We start from the raw sequence: 17,302 nt of genomic DNA on the forward strand, positions 1-17,302 counted from the left end.
GTGTTGGAGTTCCAGCATAATATACTGGAAGTTCATACACGGATGTACCGATCTCAGTATATTATGCTGGAACTTTCTGTATTGCAGCAAAATAGTAGCTCTTTTTCAATGACTTTGCAAATGCTGACTATTTTTGAATGACCAATCCGAAAACTGGCTTGCTATTTTTACGGACATATCTTTAGAGCAACCCAACTTCATGGACTACTATCAAATGGTTTTACGACGTTTGCGTTCAATAATTTTCGGACATTTTCTTTTCGTTTCTTGTTTTTTCTTATGATATATTATGATATCTATGCTTCGGTTATAAAAATCAGAAAGGTTTCTATTATAAAATTGATAATAAAAAGAGAAATTTCCAAAAAATGCTAGTACGATGTAGAGCCTAATTACCATAAGTAATTATAATTTGCCTAATTGTCATTCGTAAATATTGTTCAATTGTTACCAGCTTGCATCACTTGTATTCCGACGCGCAATGAATACAACAGGTGTCAACTGTATTCGTTCATGCAACGAATACAACCAAAAGAAAATACAGAAAAATATAATGCTCTCATTGAGTCAAACTCAAGACTTCCGCTTACTAAACGGGTGCTCTAACCAACTGGGCTACGAGAGCTCGTTGCTCTCTTGTTTCATTTCAAAACAATTAATCTCTTGTTTCAGCACTACATGTGGATATGCTATAAAATTCAAAAATCTCCTTGAATGCATGTAAGTGAGTCTCTATTCGATATATACATGCATACCTAAATGTGAACATATTTATTTTGATCCCTCTGAAATTTCATATTCGAAGTTGCGATCGGATCGGACAGTATTTTTTTAAAAATATAACTACGAATAGAAAATATAATAGTATATACTTATATTCACCGTGTCGCGTAATTTTTCCTATTAAAAACTGTTGATACATGGGATGAGAGAGCACAACACATATGCATGTAGCAATGACATGTCTTCTCACTAAACTGATCAATCCAAGGATAATTCTAGCAGTCCAAATATTTATATCAATCGACATTATCCTCATTCCTCTACATAAAGAAAGGGATCTCTTTTTCAATTCCACCAAAATGTACTGTATAAAAATTGAATCATAACAATATAACTGAAATGAAATGTTTATTTTTACTAAAATGTATAGTATATACTTCTCAAATCTTACTTATAGGACTCTCTAACCTTTCTGAGGAGCTAAACTGTTTTAATTCAATTAAGACTCTATAACACTTGTAAAATTTTTTGATTGGCTGTACTTTTATGTAATTTTCAAAACGTAAATGTTACTACAAATTTATTTGAAATTTAATGTACTTAGTTCATTTAGTTAAAAGTTGTTTGTACCTGGAAATAAAACACACTACTTTGCCAGATACAGTGCGGCTGCACTTAAGTTATAGTGTTCTGTTTGTCTGTTGGTGTCGAATTGCGCCGCCGGGGGATAATCAATGGAGTCACTGTTAGTCTCTTCCTCAACCTCTTCGTCAATCTCCCTCACCATTTTCTCTCCGTCCAAACACGCCCTAATTCTTCCTAAACCCCAAAACCTCTCCTTCTCTTCCCCTAACTCCACTGCTCGCCTAGCATTGCTCACCTGCGCCGCGCAGCAGATGAATAACTCTCCACCACCTTCTACGGCGGCTGCAAAGGAGGTGAAATTATGGGGCGGCCGTTTCGAGGAGAGTGTTACAGATGCCGTTGAGAAGTTCACTGAGTCCATTTCTTTTGATAAGGCTTTATATAAACAGGATATTATGGGTAGTAAAGCTCACGCCTCTATGCTCGCTAAACAGGTTAGTTTTTTAACTTTTCTTTTAATGTGTATTGTCAAGATTTATTTTTTAATTGTTAAAGTTGATAAATTTGTTGGATAATCAAGTGGGTTACATAAATTCTAGTATATTTTTTCTTTTAACGTGTATTGCCAAGCTTGATTCTTTTATAGACTTTAAGTTGATTAATTTATTGGATAATCAAGTGTGTTACTTTGTAATTTATCTGGGTTTGCAGTAAAAGAATCAATCTTTTGCATTTTTGGGTAGCTATGCTCAAGATTGATTCTTTTATTGTAAAAGTTGATTAATTTATTGGATAATGAAGTGGTTTATCAATGTTGTGTCCTCATTTTCTCTTTTTAAACATAAAACAGCAGCAGTTGAGTACTATAAATACGTAGTTTTTGTATGTTTTTCCTACTTTTTTCTTCCTTTAGCGGAAGTTGTGAGCTAACAGTAGAAGATACTAGTACCTAATGGTGTGGCTTAGTGATCAATAAAGTGGACGATAACCATGAGTTCTCAGATTCAAATCGCAGCAAAGACAAGAAAATACTATAGTTGATTTCTTCCCATTTGTCTAAGCCTTGATGAACAGGGTTACCGGGTACCTGTGTTGGTGGGAGAAATAGAAGATACCCGGTGGAATAGTGGAGGTGCGCACAAGCTGGTGCAGTCACCACCGTCATCCTAAAAGAGAAAATGACAGAAGAGGCTGACAATAACTTGTTTTTAGTGTACAAGTTGATTAATTTGTTGGAAAATCAAGTAGGTTACATTGTAACATCCACAATTTAGCTGTTGAGTACTACAATTACTAGTTTATGTAAATGTATGTTATCCTTTTGTTTTCCCTCTTTAGGGGAAGCTGTGAACTAATAATGGACCAAGTGAAGAAGTGAAAAAAGAGAGAGATGTTTTTGCTTTTGGGGGGTGGACGAGCTGGTTAATTTTGCTATTTTATTCGAATGAGGCATGCATGCAAATTTAGTAATTTACTTGTATGTTGCAGGGATTGATGAGTGATAGTGATAGAGATACTATCCTAAAAGGTCTTGATGAGATAGAGAGGCAAATTGAGGCAGGTGAATTCTTGTGGAGGACGGATAGAGAGGATGTGCATATGAACATTGAAGCAGCACTTACTGATTTAGTTGGTGAACCTGCCAAAAAGCTTCACACTGCTCGGAGTAGAAACGATCAAGTTGCAACTGACTTTCGCTTGTGGTGCCGTGATGCTATTGACAGCATCATTTCACGCATTAAGAATCTTCAGGTCATTTGTTTTTCTTGTCTGTTTTGTCGATTATTATCTTTTGGAGGTCCAATAGGAACACTATTAAGTTCAACATAATAGCCTCTAGTTTCTTTATATGGTCAGCAACCATGAGTTTGTATTCTCATATTTTTTCATATTGTGGGAAGAAATGGTGAATGGCAAAATTGAACAATTTGCAACATAACCTGCAGACGGCACTGGTTAAACTAGCTCTCCAGAATGAGGGTCTTATTGTTCCTGGATATACTCATCTGCAAAGGGCACAACCTGTTCTGTTGCAACACCTTCTCTTAGCATACGTTGAACAGGTAAGTAGAATTTGCCTATTTATCATTTATAACGTCATATACCTGCTACATCTATCATCATAGGAAGCCTGAGTAAGTGAAGAAGTGTTTTTTTTTTTGAGAAGGTAACATATTAGTATATTAATAACAAACTACACGAAGGGTGTGTAGTTCCCCATTTTTACAAGAATCAAAACAAACTCCTAGTCCTTAGTCTTCTCATAAGGATTCTAATACATCAAAAATAGATTCAGGTTCTTCTAAGACCTCTTGTTTACACCAAAAATAGAATAGGACAAGACATTTCATTTTCAATTTTTGGATGCTTCTGGCCTTGTCCTCAAAACATCTCTAATTTCTTTCTTCCCAAATTGTCCACCAAATGCAAGCAGGGACAATCCTCCATCTCTCTTTCTCTCCGGAAGAGATACCCTCGCTGTTCCAGCATGCTAGTACCTTAGATATTCTTCTTGGCATAGTCCACCTGATGCCCCTCAAACTAATGAATATCCTCCATAACTGAGTTGTCCATTTACAATGTAAAAAGAGATGATTTATTGTCTCTGCCTCTTGTTCACATAAGTAACACTTGGAACAAAGTTGATAACCTCTCTTGATAAGGTTATCCTGAGTCAACACTACTTCTTTTGCCAATAACCATGTAAAGCAGGCAACTTTGTATGGAATCTTAACTTTCCATATCATCTTCCATGGCCAACACCCAATCTGATTGTTTGAGAAATTGAACTCCTTGTAGGCAGATTTAACTAAAAAGTTTCCTTGTCTATGCCCTTGCCATATCATGCAGTCTTTCCTAGTTGAATCCCTTGCTCTAGAGTATTATAGAACTGTGTTACTCTGCCAATCTCCCAATCATTTAGAAGTCTTCTGAAGGTTAAGTTCCAACCTTGGTTTGCCCATACCTCTCCAACTGTTGCTGCTTGCTGTTGATTTAGGAAGTGAATGTCTGGAAAAAGTTGTTTCAGAGCTCCTTGACCTAGCCAATTGTCTTCCCAGAAGGATATCTTCATTCCATCCCCAACTCTGACTCTAGACTTGATCATCATTTTAGGCCACAAATTTCTAATAGATCTCCAAAGACTAATCCCATATGGACTATTAACTACTTTGGTTGTCCATTCTCCTTCCATCTCATATTTTTCTTTAATCACAAGTTTCCATAGTGGCTGATCTTCTGCTGCAAATCTCCAAAGCCATTTCATCATCAAGCTTGTCTGACTTCAATCTGATCCCAGACCCCTCCTTTTGCTAGCTAAAGAGACACCATTTAACAAATGGATTTTTCTATTTTCACTGTTACCTTGCCATAAGAAGTTTCTTCGCAATGCCTCTATCCTTTTCATACATTTGCTGGAATGGGAAAAAGAGACATCATATAAGTAGGCATTGCATCAAGCACATAATTAATTAGAATCCAACTCCTAACCCCCCCCCCCCCCCCCCCCAAAAGATAGGTACTGATTTTTCCAATTTGCCAGCTTCTTCTCACATTTTTCTAACACCCCATTCCATATCCCCTTTGACTTACTCTTGGCCCCTAAAGGCATCCCCAAATAGACTGTTGGCAACTCCCCAATCCTTCCTCCCTGAATTCCAGCTAAGCTATGAATTTCTTCCACCTCATTAACCGAATATATTAAACTTTTGTTCCAGTTAATGTGTGATCCAGATGTGGCTTCGAAAAGAATGAAGATCACCCTCAGCATCATCAGTTGGTTCTTATCAGCTTCACAAAAGATCAATGTATCATCGGCATATTGAAGATAAGATATCACCAAATTGCTACCAACCCTGGAACTCACTTTGAAACCCCTAAGTTGTTGATTTTAGCTGTCTCTAACATATGATTTAGACCTTCCATGGCAATGATAAAGAGGAAGGGGGACAGGGGATCCCCTGTCTCAAACCTCTTTGAGAAGGAAAGAATCCAGCTGGAGAACCATTAACTAGTATTGAGAATTTGACCGTGCTAATACAAAATTTGACCCAATTAATCCATCTCTCTCCAAAGCCCATTTTCATGAGAGTACCCAGTAGGAACTTCCAATTTAAATGATCATATGCCTTCTCAACATCCAATTTGCATAATATCCCAGGTTCTTTGCTTTTGGTTCTTGTATCTACACATTCAGTTGCTATTAAAATAGCATCCATAATTTGCCTGCCTCTTGTGAAGGCCATCTGTTGTGTATCCACCAATTTATTCACCACTCTCTTAAGTCTCTCTGTTAACAACTTTGAGATGATTTTGTAGACGCTACCAATAAGACTGATAGGCCTGAAATCTCTCAGCTCCTTAGCTCCAACCTTCTTAGGTATCAGTGCTACGAAGGTAGCATTGAAGCTTTTTTCAAATATTCCTTGCGCATGGAAATTTTGAACAGCCGCTACTACTTCATTGTGAATCACTTCCCAGCAATGGCTAAAGAAAGCCATAGAGTAACCATCCGGTCCAGGAGCTTTATCCCCTGCACATGACATAACACTTTCCCATATCTCCTGTTCACCAAATGGACTTTGCAACATTTGATTCTCCTCTGGGGTAATCATAGGGCAATCCCTAATATTACCTTGTGGTCTCCACACCTCTGATTCTGTATACAACTTCTGGTAGAATGTTACTATTTCTCTTTTGATGTCTACAGCATTCTCCACAGCAACTCCTTCCACTATCAGGTGATCAATATTATTATATTTTCTATGAGCATTTGCAGTTCTGTGAAAAAATTTTCTGTTCCTGTCACCTTGTTTGTCACCTTGTTTCAACCAAAGAGCTCTGGATCTTTGTCTCCAAGCCACCTCCTCTTGTTTAGCAATCTCCTCAAATTCCATTGATAAGGCAGTTTTTGTGTAGATTTCTTCTTCATTCAAGTTCCTTTGATCCTGTAACTCTTCCAATTCTGCAAGTTGATTGAGAATATTTGCTTTTTGTAATTCCAGATTTCCTTGAATGGTTTTGCTCCATTCTTTAAGCTTCTCCTTCAAAGCTTTCAATTTAAAAGCTAAAATAAAATCAGGCCTCCCTTCACAGATAAAAGACTCCCACCATCCCTTAATTCTATCTTTGAAACCATCAGTTTGCAGCCACCAATTTTCAAACTTAAAATAAGACCTAACAGGTTCCCAATTTTCACATTGAAGCATCAGGGGTGTATGATCAGATATGATTCTATGAAGTGTAGTCTGTTTGATGTTTCTGAAACCTTCATTCCAGTCCTCTGAGATCAAAAACCTATCCAATCTTGCTGCTATATCATGCCTATCACCTTTCCTCCATGTGTATGTCGCTCCTGCCAGTTGAAGATCCACCAATTCCATGTCCTCAATGAACTCTGAGAACTCAGTCATAGCCCTATTAATTGTGTTGCAGTTCTTCTTCTCTGATGGGAATCTAACAGTGTTAAAATCCCCACAAACCACCCAAGGCCCAGAGAAAAGACCTCTAGCACCAGCCAACTCCCACCAAACTTTTTCTCTTTCTATTCTATCGTTTGGAGCATACACACTAGATAAATGCCAAGAAAAATCTTGAGATTTACCAGAGAATTTACAAGTAATTGAATAAGCACCTAAACTACTGACCTCCCCTTCCCAAGTTCTGCTATCCCAAAGTACTACAATTCCCCCTCTAGTCCCACTAGCTTCCAATTGTGCAAACTTTCCCCATCTATTTGCCCAAAGTTCTTTAATAATTTCCCTAATATCCCCTTCTACCTTGGATTCTTGGAAGCAATAAACATCTGCTTTCCAACTGTGAATCAAACTCTTGATCAGCAATCTTTTCCTGTATCGATTTAGCCCCCTCACATTCCATGAGACAATATTCACCTTCATTGATCATGAATAATAATAATTCCCCCCCCCCCCCCCCTACTTCTGGTACCATTGCTCTTGAATTTGCTCCCAATATCTAGGTTCTTTACTTCTTTAGAAACTTTTCTTTTTGGAGTTTCTGTCATCTGCATATCTGAAGGTTCTTTTTTTGCTTGCCTCTTCTCATCAATCTTCATGAATAACTCTAATGCTTCTTTCTCGCATCCTCGGAAATCCACTCCAAATTCTTTACTAAGCCGGATTATATTCTGATGAACCCATAGTGATGCTTCGAATTCTGGACATGTTGTAAGTTCAGAGGTTGTGCATCTTCAATTACCCAGCCCACTTCTTTGCTTCCTTCACTTGTCTGCATGTTCTCTCCTTCTGAAGTTTTGAGAGAATTACCACATTCTTCAAAAACTGTCATGGAATTTTCTTCATTGGACTTGATATTTTGTTCTTCTTCATCCCCTTCTTTTTTTTTCTGAGGCTTTTTCTCTCTCTTTATCTCTTGTGTCTGTTACATTCTGTATCGCTAATGAGGCTGATAGCGTAGCAGCAGAATTTGCAATTAATTCTTCCATAAAGGAATCGGGCCTGAGCTCATATTGGAGGCCCTCATGTGTTAAAAAATCTGAAAAGCTTTGGGCCAACAAATCTGGGCCCAAGGAGCTTTTTAACTGACTTATAGCCTGTTTGGCCAAGCTTCTTTTTGGCCAAAAGTGCTTTTTTTTTTTTTGCCAAAAGCACTTTTGGCCAAAAATTGAGGTGTTTGGCCAAGCTTTTGGAAGGAAAAAAAGTGTTTTTGAGGCGAAGCAGAAGCAGTTTTGGAGAAGCAGAAAAAAGTAGCTTCGCTCCAAAAGCACTTTTTTTAGAAGCACTTTTGAGAAAAATACACTTAGAAGCAGTTTTTTAAAGCTTGGCCAAACACTAATTGCTGCTCAGAAGTGCTTTTCAAACTAATTAGCCAAACAAAAACTGCTTCTCACCAAAAGTACTTTTGAGAAAAGCACTTTTGAAAAAAAGCACTTCTCAAAATAAGCTGATTTTTGCAGCTTGGCCAAACGGGCTATTAACTTCTGAACTGGGACCAATTCTTGAGCTTTTCTCCCACGTTAGAAGTCACGTGTGGATTCCAAAATTTTAATTTGTGGAACAGCCTGTATCTCTGCCGCTGTAGAAGAACCCACGTGCCCTGTCACGTCTTTACCTAGAGCCCCCCTCCCTGACACATATTCATCCTCTACAGTCCAGCGGTCCGAAGCCTTCTCTCCTCCTCCTTCTCCGGCGGAAGTTCTCACTGGTGCCTCACACCACACCTGAATCTGATAAATTAACCCTTCGAATCCCACCTTCACTGATTCCCCATCCCCTCTCACCTTTACCCTAGCCCATTTTAAGTGGTTTCTGAGCTCTGTCTCCTCTTCTGTTTGTAACCAACCACCGCAATAATCACCCACTTCCTTGAAGACTTTATGAGACCATAACTGGATAGGCAGACCAGCGAGCCTTATCCACACATGGTTTAATTTTTCACTACTTGGAATAGAGCCTACTGTTGGTGTCCACCATTGTAGATGGACCTTGTGCATTTTCCAGAACCATTCACCTTTCAGGACGTGCTCAGCAGTTGTCTTCGAAGAGAATTCAAAGAGAAACCGATTATGTCCCATCTCATAAATATTGACTCCATGTGCTTGCTTCCCAACGACGAATTCGTCTGAGAGAGTAGGGATATCAATAATTCCTTCAGGGATGCTCCCAACTATACTCCTGTTAAGCAATTCGTTTTGGGTGTGATTACTCTCTCCTGAAATGCATATAACTCCTCGCTTTTCCTGGACTACAGCTGCATTTATTTCCCTGGAAATCCATTTACTCCTTCTGATAGTGTCAGAATATTTAAGGCCTTCCTCTATAGTTCTGGAAGGATTTGTAACTGATTTCTGAATGTTGTGATTAATGAACCTTACAATCTTAACTGCTATATCCACCCAACCTGTATTGAATGACATTTCAGGGACAATAATAACTGATCTCCTTCTTCCTTGAACATTAATGATTGTTATATAACGTCCATATTTGTTATAGTTTCTCGAACAAAATAACCCTGAGAGGTGATCACGGAATTTCCATCTTTTGACAAAGTTTCCTCTCACTTTTGAGGCTTCTTTGAGAGTACCGCACAACCACGCCATCGTCTTCCAGCTAAAATTTGTTCTCCTGATCAGATTCTTACCACGTTCCATCCACTCGAACCAAGTCCCATCTCTGGTTTCATTCTTGATAATGTCATAAGATTTAAAACCCACTGTAAAATATATCGTATCTTCAGTCATCTTAAGCCGGACAAAGATAAATGAGTAACAATAATATGCTAATTCCGACCAAAGAAGCTGCCGGAATTCCTCCCTGAAACAGTTGTCTAAAACAAAGTGTAGGCTAACAGAGAGTTAGTCTCGGGAAATGTGTCTGAGAGCATTTCTATGGTTTCATATTGTTAGTGAGAACTCCAGCATCGTTAGGAACTTTTCCCTTTTGGACTTTGTTAAGAAGTGTTGATAGATTGATTACTTGAAACTCTTGTTTATTCATGACAAGAGATTTTTTTTTCAATCCTTGCTTGTGACAAGTGGAGCCTCAGACAATACCACAAACATTTACATCCATTTCCCTTCGAAATTTATTGTCTTTTGACCTCACAGACTTCTATTTATTTTGAAATAGTTAAAACTTGTCCATTTGAAATTGTGAATTAGCTTGCTGACGGAGTATCAGATCTTTCAAAAAGAAAAATCTATTTTTCATTGACAATACCACGTGGAGCATTTTCTCCTACTTGTTTTGAGGACCTTTTTGCTCCATTGGCAAGTGTACCTCTCACTTGCTTGTTACAATGAGGCCCTCAACATAATTGTAGACTATAATTTCTGTGAAGGAAGTATCTGGTCATTTCTTGACGATGTTGTGCAAATTGGTCAACCATTGTTTTTTAGCTGTTTTCCTTTTCTTTCTCCCTTTACCTCTTTTTCCTTCTAATTTGTTTTGGAAATTTATAAAGAACTTTGTTTTTCTCCTCTCCTAAGGAGAAGATCCTTTTCAGTGCCAAGTGGTATTATATATGTTACTGCTTTCTATACTTGCTTTGTTGTTCTTCCCTTTGGATCTCATGTGAGTCTGCTAGTTCAATAGCTTCATTTAGCTGTGCTGGAGTTTAAGAATATTAAACCTACATATTGCTGACAACAGAAGAATGATTTCGTTGTAGCTTGAGCGTGACGCTGGCCGTTTGTTAGATTGTAGAACAAGGCTGAATTTCTGCCCTCTAGGTGCATGTGCATTAGCTGGTACTGGTCTTCCCATTGATAGGTTTATGACTTCTGATGCATTGGGATTCGCTGCGCCCATGAGGAACAGGTACTAATCTACGATTTATTGCGTACAATTATATGATTAATACCAATGGAACTTGCAACCTTTGGGTACTTCTACTTGTAGTTACAGATGTACTGCCTTTTCTTTCTCTTCCCTTTTTTTTTGATGAAGTAGTGAGTTTTATAGAAAAGGCATCAAGAAGATGCAAGAAGTACAAGAGAGAGGGAAAGAGTCAGCTTTGATACAAAAAAAAAAAAAAAAAAAAAAAAAAGTACTAGGCCAAAGCAAAAGAGCTGACAAAATCCAAAAAGTTAATATGGCAATCTACAGGGGCTAAATACTACCAACTAAATAACCAAAAGAGACATCTAGCTTTAAGTGTGTGTGTTGGAGTTGATATCCCATCAAAACATCTATGATTCCTTTCTGTCCAGACACACCAAAAGATACTGCCAGACTCTCCTGATGACTTTATCAACTTTCCAACCAGACCAGCATTCATAGACTTCTCTGATGCTTTGTGGCATGACCCAACTGAGACCAAAGATAGAAAGAAACATGCACCATATGTCTGAGTCACCTGACCAATGTAGCAAAAGGTCTCTGTTGGACTCTGAATGTTGCTGGCATATAAAACATTTGCCAACAATTGGCATACCTCCTGTTAAGGTAAAATTCATTAAGGGCTATCCAGCTGAAGCAAATGATCTTTGGGGGAAGACTTGTCTTGTCTTCCAGATGTAATTCTCTTCCCTTTTCTTCAGAAAGGATTGTTGCATGGGGGGGGGGGGGGGTTAAGAGCAGGAGTTGTAGTGTACTATTCTTGTTATTTAGAGAATGAAGACATAATTGATAGAGACATATTGCTACCTGTGAACGAAATAGAAAGAATAACTTGTGTTCTCATTCCAAGAGGTGAGCAATATAAATACATGTACATTAGATGCTAAAAGAAATAAAAGAGATTCCTACAAATCTGCTATTTATGTACTACTAAGAAAGAGTCTACATTCATTCTATAATAAGTGTCTAGATTCATCCTATAATAAGTGTCTAGATTCATTCTATAACACTCCCCCTCAAGCTGGAGCATATATGTTGATCATGCCCAGCTTGTTACCAAGGTAACCAATTCGAGTACCATTCAATGCTTTAGTGAACAAATCAGCTAGTTGCTCTCCTGTCTTCACGTAGGCAGTGGAAATCAAGCTCTCTTGAATTTTCTCACGAATAAAATGACAGTCAACTTCAATATGCTTGGTTCTTTCATGATACACTGGATTTGAGGCAATATGGAGCGCAGCTTGATTGTCACACCAGAGCTTTGATGGAGTAGGATGCTTCAACCCTATTTCAGTTAAAAGATGGTGTATCCACATTATCTCACATGTTGATTATGCCATAGCTTTATACTCTGATTCTGCACTGGACCGAGATACAACATTCTGTTTCTTACTTCTCCATGATATCAAGTTTCCACCAACAAATACACAGTATCCAGTAGTAGATCTTCTGTCAATCTTGGATCCAGCCCAATCTGCATCTGCAAAACAATCAATGCGGGAATGCCCGTGGTTGCTATATAATATGCCAAGTCCAGGAGCTCCTTTTAGGTAACATAGGATTTGCTCCAAAGCCTCCCAATGTTTGATTGTGGGCGCGGACATGAATTGGCTAACCATACTTACTGCAAAAGCAATATCTGGACGAGTCACAGTGAGATAGTTTAATCTCCCAACTAACCTCCTGTATCTATCCGGATCATTAAATGGCTCGCCATCATCTTTCATATGATGCAAATTAGGAACCACTGGAGTACTGCAAGGCTTGGCAGCCAACTTACTAGTTTCTGCCAGTAAGTCAAAAATATACTTTCGCTGAGATAGAAAAATTCCCTTCTTGCTTCTAGTTACTTCTACTCCCAAGAAATATTTCAGTTGTCCCAAGTCTTTTGTATGAAACTTAGTATGCAAGAAAGACTTGAGAGAAGAGATTCCTGAATAGTCACTTCCTGTAATCACAATGTCATCAACATATACGACAAGGAAAATATGATCCAGCTGTTGATTGCCCGTAGAAGACTGAATGATCACATTTGCTCTTTTTTAGCCCAAATTCTTGAACTGCCTCACTAAATTTACCAAACCAAGCCCGGGGACTCTGCTTCAAGCCATATAAAGACTTCTTTAAATGACAGACCTTTCCATACTCCCCCTGAGCAACAAAACCAGGTGGTTGCTCCATATACACCTCTTCATGAAGATCACCATGATGAAATGCATTCTTAATATCCAATTGATGCAAAGGCCAATTCTCATAAGCCGCTAGAGAAATGAACAAACGGACAGAAGTAAGTTTGGCAACCGGAGAGAATGTCTCTGAATAATCCACTCCATAAGTCTGAGCATACCCTTTGGCCACAAGTCTGGCCTTAAGTCTTGCCACAGAGCCATCTGGATTAACTTTGACCGTGAAGACCCATTTGCATCCCACTGCTTTCTTTCCACTAGGTAAATTCACTAAATCCCAAGTATGGTTTTCCTCTAAGGCATGTATTTCCTCAAGCATTGCTTCAGGCCATCCAGGATGATTCAAAGCCTCTTTCACCGTTTTGGGTATAGAAATAGAGTCTAGAGACGCAATCAAAGATCTAGATGCGGGGGATAAGTGGTCGTAGGAAACAAAATTAGCAATAGAATATGTGGATTTGCAAGTGCGTGTACCTTTGCGTAAAGCAATGGGAAGGTCAAGGTCTTCTAGAGGATCAGGCGGAAGAGGAACAGATGACGAAGGAACTGGTGCAGGAGACGTATCATTTGTCTCTCGCCTGCGCGAGTAAACTTGAACAATTGGTGGTCTTGCTAACACAGTTGGAGCAGGTGTTGAAGGCACAATAGTCGATTGGTGCTCGATAGAAGAGCTAGGAGATGAAGGAACATCATCTGATTGTTCTGTCAAAGTACGGGTAACCTGATATACTAGCCACTCATCTTCCTCCCCCTGACTAGTAGAGACGGGAGGTGCATAGAAGAATGGTATAGTCTCTGAAAACACCACATCAATTGACACCAGATATTTGCCAAGTTCAGTAGAATAACACCGATACCCCTTCTGAAGGCGGGAATAACCAGGAAAAACACACTTCAATGCCTTAGGATCCAACTTGGTGACAGATGGTCGAACATCTCGAACATAACATGTGCTTCCAAACACCTTAGGTTCCACAGGAAATAATGACTTATTTGGAAAAAGAATACTGTAAGGCATATTACCTCCAAGCACAGTAGATGGCATGCGATTAATCAAAAAGCAAGCCGTGGAGACCGCATCAGCCCAGAACTGTTTAGGAACTTTCATTTGGAACAGAAGTGCCCGAGCTGTCTCAAGTAGATGCCTATTCTTCCTTTCAGCAACTCCGTTTTGAGAGGGTGTATCAACACATGAAGACTGATGTAGTACACCATGTTGTCTCATGTAGGATTGAAATAACTCTGACATGTATTCTTTAGCATTATCACTCCTTAGAATACGCACCGAAGCATTGAATTGAGTTTTGACTTCAGCACAAAAGGCAGAAAAGTGAGTAAACACTTCAGAGCGACTCTTCATAAAGTAAATCCAAGTCATTCGGGAAAAATCATCTACAAAAGTGACAAAATACTTATGTCCAGTTTTAGAAACAAAAGGACATGGTCCCCAAACATCAGAATGAACTAACTCAAAAGTTGACTCAGCTTGCTTGTTATCCCTTGGACCTAACGAGATGCGATGATGTTTTGCAAATCGATATGACTCACAATCCAATGAAGAAATATTCTGAAACTGAGGTCAGAGCTTCTTCAACAAAGGTAAAGAGGGATGCCCCAATCGACAATGTGCTTCAAAAGGAGACACGATACTAGAGCATACAATAGACTGTGGCTCCAATTCATTAAGGATATAGAGATCACCGGATAAATACCCTTTACCAATAATTTGCTTCGTCGTAAGATCAAGAAACAAACAATGATTGGGAAAGAACGCTACATAGCAATTAAGGTCTTTGGTGATTTTACTAACAGAAATCAAATTAAAGGCCAAGTTTGGTAGACTTAATACAGATGACAGGGTAATAGAGGAAGTGGGTTTAACAGTCCCAGATCCAACACTGCTACATGTTGTTCCATCAGCTACAGTAACTGAAGAGGGTGCTTTGTGTGATCGAAAGCTAGAAAAAATATTTGGATTACCTGTCATGTAATTTGTGACACCTGAGTCAATCACCCATTTATTTGAAGAGGTGATAAGACATGTCTTATCTGGCCCGGCAAAAGCAGTAACTGAAGAAGATTCCTTAATTGATTTATGATATTGAAGGAACTCAAGGAACATTTAGCCCTGATAAGCAGAAGCCTCAAGCTAATTGACGTCAATAAACTAATGAGCGAATGGGATGTGGTCCACGAGATTTTTTGGAAGAAGAAACCCTTAGGGTTGGTACGAGGGATAAGGGATAATTTATCCCAGGATTAAATTTGAGATGAGTTTATCCCACGTTTGGTTAGGATAAAATTGCGTTATAACTAATCCCGGGATTAGTAGTGTTATTTTTATCCCTATGGGAGGGTGAAATAACAATCCTGGGATAACTTGTTTCCCAACTAAACGACCCCTTAATGTTACAGTCGTCTGATGCTTCTGTTGTAACTTAGCTCTGTAAATCCTCTCTGTCCTTTGACTTTTTTTAATAGACTTGACAAAATACCATTACTATTCTGAGTTTGATAATCTGCATTGCATTAGTTTCTTTTATGCAATTGACGTCTGGATTTTTCTTTAATGGTAACAATGTTTATGTGCAATAGCATTGATGCAGTGTCCGATCGAGATTTTGTGCTGGAGCTTCTTTCTGCTAATTCCATCACTGCTGTCCATCTCTCTCGCCTGGGTGAAGAATGGGTATTATGGGCATCTGAAGAATTTGGCTTCTTGACCCCTAGTGATTCTGTTTCCACTGGAAGCAGTATAATGCCTCAAAAGAAGAACCCAGATCCAATGGAGCTTGTTCGTGGAAAATCTGCTAGAGTCATAGGGGACTTGGTTTCACTTCTTGTGTTGTGCAAGGGACTTCCTCATGCGTACAACCGGGATTTGCAGGTATAGTGCTTTCCTGGAAACTCTACACCAACAATAGTCTAGATGCTCAGAAAAAATTCCATTAGCAGTTTCACTTCTTAGGAAGTTCCTGTTACACCACGTCTTCCTCAGAATGCACATATATACATTTTGACAATATTTTCTGTTTTTGCATAATTCTCACTTTTAGTTATTTTTCCTCGTTTTATGTTAAATAGGAAGATAAGGAGCCCGTATTTGACAGTGTCAAGACAATAGTTGGGATGCTTGAGGTCTCAGCAGAGTTTGCACAGAATGTTGCCTTTAACCGAGAGAGAATACAAAAGGCTCTACCGGCTGGTCATCTTGATGCCACTACGCTCGCTGATTACCTTGTGAAAAAGGCAAGTGATTTTTGGATCCTTGACTTGTTTTTCCCTTGTTACTTTGATATATCATTATTAGTGGCTTTCTAAAACTACAGCACTTAGGAGTCAGGAGATAGATGACAAGTGTAAATGAAGTAGTTCTTGTGCTGAAGTGGCTTTTAGCCCATGACAGAAGGAAACTTTTGCCAAATTTTTCCTAATGAATCAATCTCTTACATTTCTGTTGTATTAAGAACAATTTAACTGAATGGCTTTTGGCTTTACTCAAATTGAGGCTTCAGTTCAGATAATCGAATACGAGGTTTTCATTTGGAGTCCCCTTTGAGCATCCTCAAGTATCCAGAACGTCTTTTACAAATTGTGCATCAAACATAGGCCTTCCTTTTCCAACTAAGTAGCCTTGGCATTTTGTTCCCATCGTGGATTTACAAATTAGTACATACCTCTGGGTTGACTAATAAACTCGTCACTTTCCTAGTTTGTTGCAGCAGTTAATCAGTTATTTGTAGAATAATTAGCTTTTCTCTCTCAATGATGATGAAGTTGGGATTTTTCTTGCAGGGAATACCTTTCAGAACTTCTCATGACATAGTTGGGAGGTCTGTCGCTTTGTGTGTTTCCAGAAACTGTGAGCTTCAAGACCTTAGCCTTGACGAGTTGAACAGTCTAAGTCCGGTATTTGACAAGGATGTCTACGAGTTTCTGGGGGTTGAAAATTCAATAAAGAAATTCAGATCATATGGCTCCACTGGTTCAGAATGCGTTGCTGGTCAGCTTGATTACTGGATTGATAAGCTTAATATCAGCAGAGAAAGTTAATTTTGGAGAGCTCGTCGCAGCTTGTAAGAATTTTGGAGACCTTGGTCGATTGCTAGCTACTGTTTCCCTAACAGAATTTTGTAATCTCACTAGAGATGTATTTATGTAATACTAGTAATTGAGAGCAATCAAAAAAAATATTATGTTGAATGAATAGAAAATTATTTCAAATGGTGCTTGTGTTTTGACAACCAAAGTAGAATTTTATTACTGTATGAGATATAAATTATTGGAACTCAGATTTTTTTTCTACAATACTTCACCATGGCTATCTATAGTATCAGATAGCAAGAAGTCAAAACTACAAAATTTACCAGATTACTAGAAATCAGACTAACTTCCCTTGAGATATTTTACGAACATTGATTTTCCAAAACTAGTTTTTAACGTGCACAAAAACTAGGTGTTATGCTTCATGTGAAATAAAACTTGAGCTTC

General features: G+C 38.6%; 1 protein-coding gene across 1 annotated transcript; it reads left to right on the top strand.

Moving 5' to 3' along the window:
• Positions 1–1,353: 1,353 nt before the first annotated feature.
• Positions 1,354–17,060, top strand: LOC109238955 (argininosuccinate lyase, chloroplastic). The gene is made up of 7 exons (XM_019405453.1): positions 1,354–1,802; positions 2,797–3,060; positions 3,255–3,371; positions 10,456–10,604; positions 15,407–15,698; positions 15,896–16,060; positions 16,607–17,060. Exons 1-7 carry the CDS (start codon positions 1,458–1,460, stop codon positions 16,862–16,864), a joined length of 1,590 nt encoding a protein of 529 aa, XP_019260998.1. The 5' UTR covers positions 1,354–1,457; the 3' UTR covers positions 16,865–17,060.
• Positions 17,061–17,302: the final 242 nt, after the last annotated feature.

This window comes from Nicotiana attenuata, unplaced genomic scaffold (genome assembly GCF_001879085.1).
Source record: "Nicotiana attenuata strain UT unplaced genomic scaffold, NIATTr2, whole genome shotgun sequence".
NCBI lineage: Eukaryota > Viridiplantae > Streptophyta > Magnoliopsida > Solanales > Solanaceae > Nicotiana > Nicotiana attenuata.

Bases quoted from the DNA above. Each gene is read 5' to 3' on its own strand.
- LOC109238955 (XM_019405453.1), top strand. From the start codon at position 1,458: ATGGAGTCACTGTTAGTCTCTTCCTCAACCTCTTCGTCAATCTCCCTC. The intron at 3,061-3,254 runs GTCATTTGTTTT...CATAACCTGCAG, and splicing joins CACGCATTAAGAATCTTCAG to ACGGCACTGGTTAAACTAGC. The intron at 10,605-15,406 runs GTACTAATCTAC...TATGTGCAATAG, and splicing joins GCTGCGCCCATGAGGAACAG to CATTGATGCAGTGTCCGATC.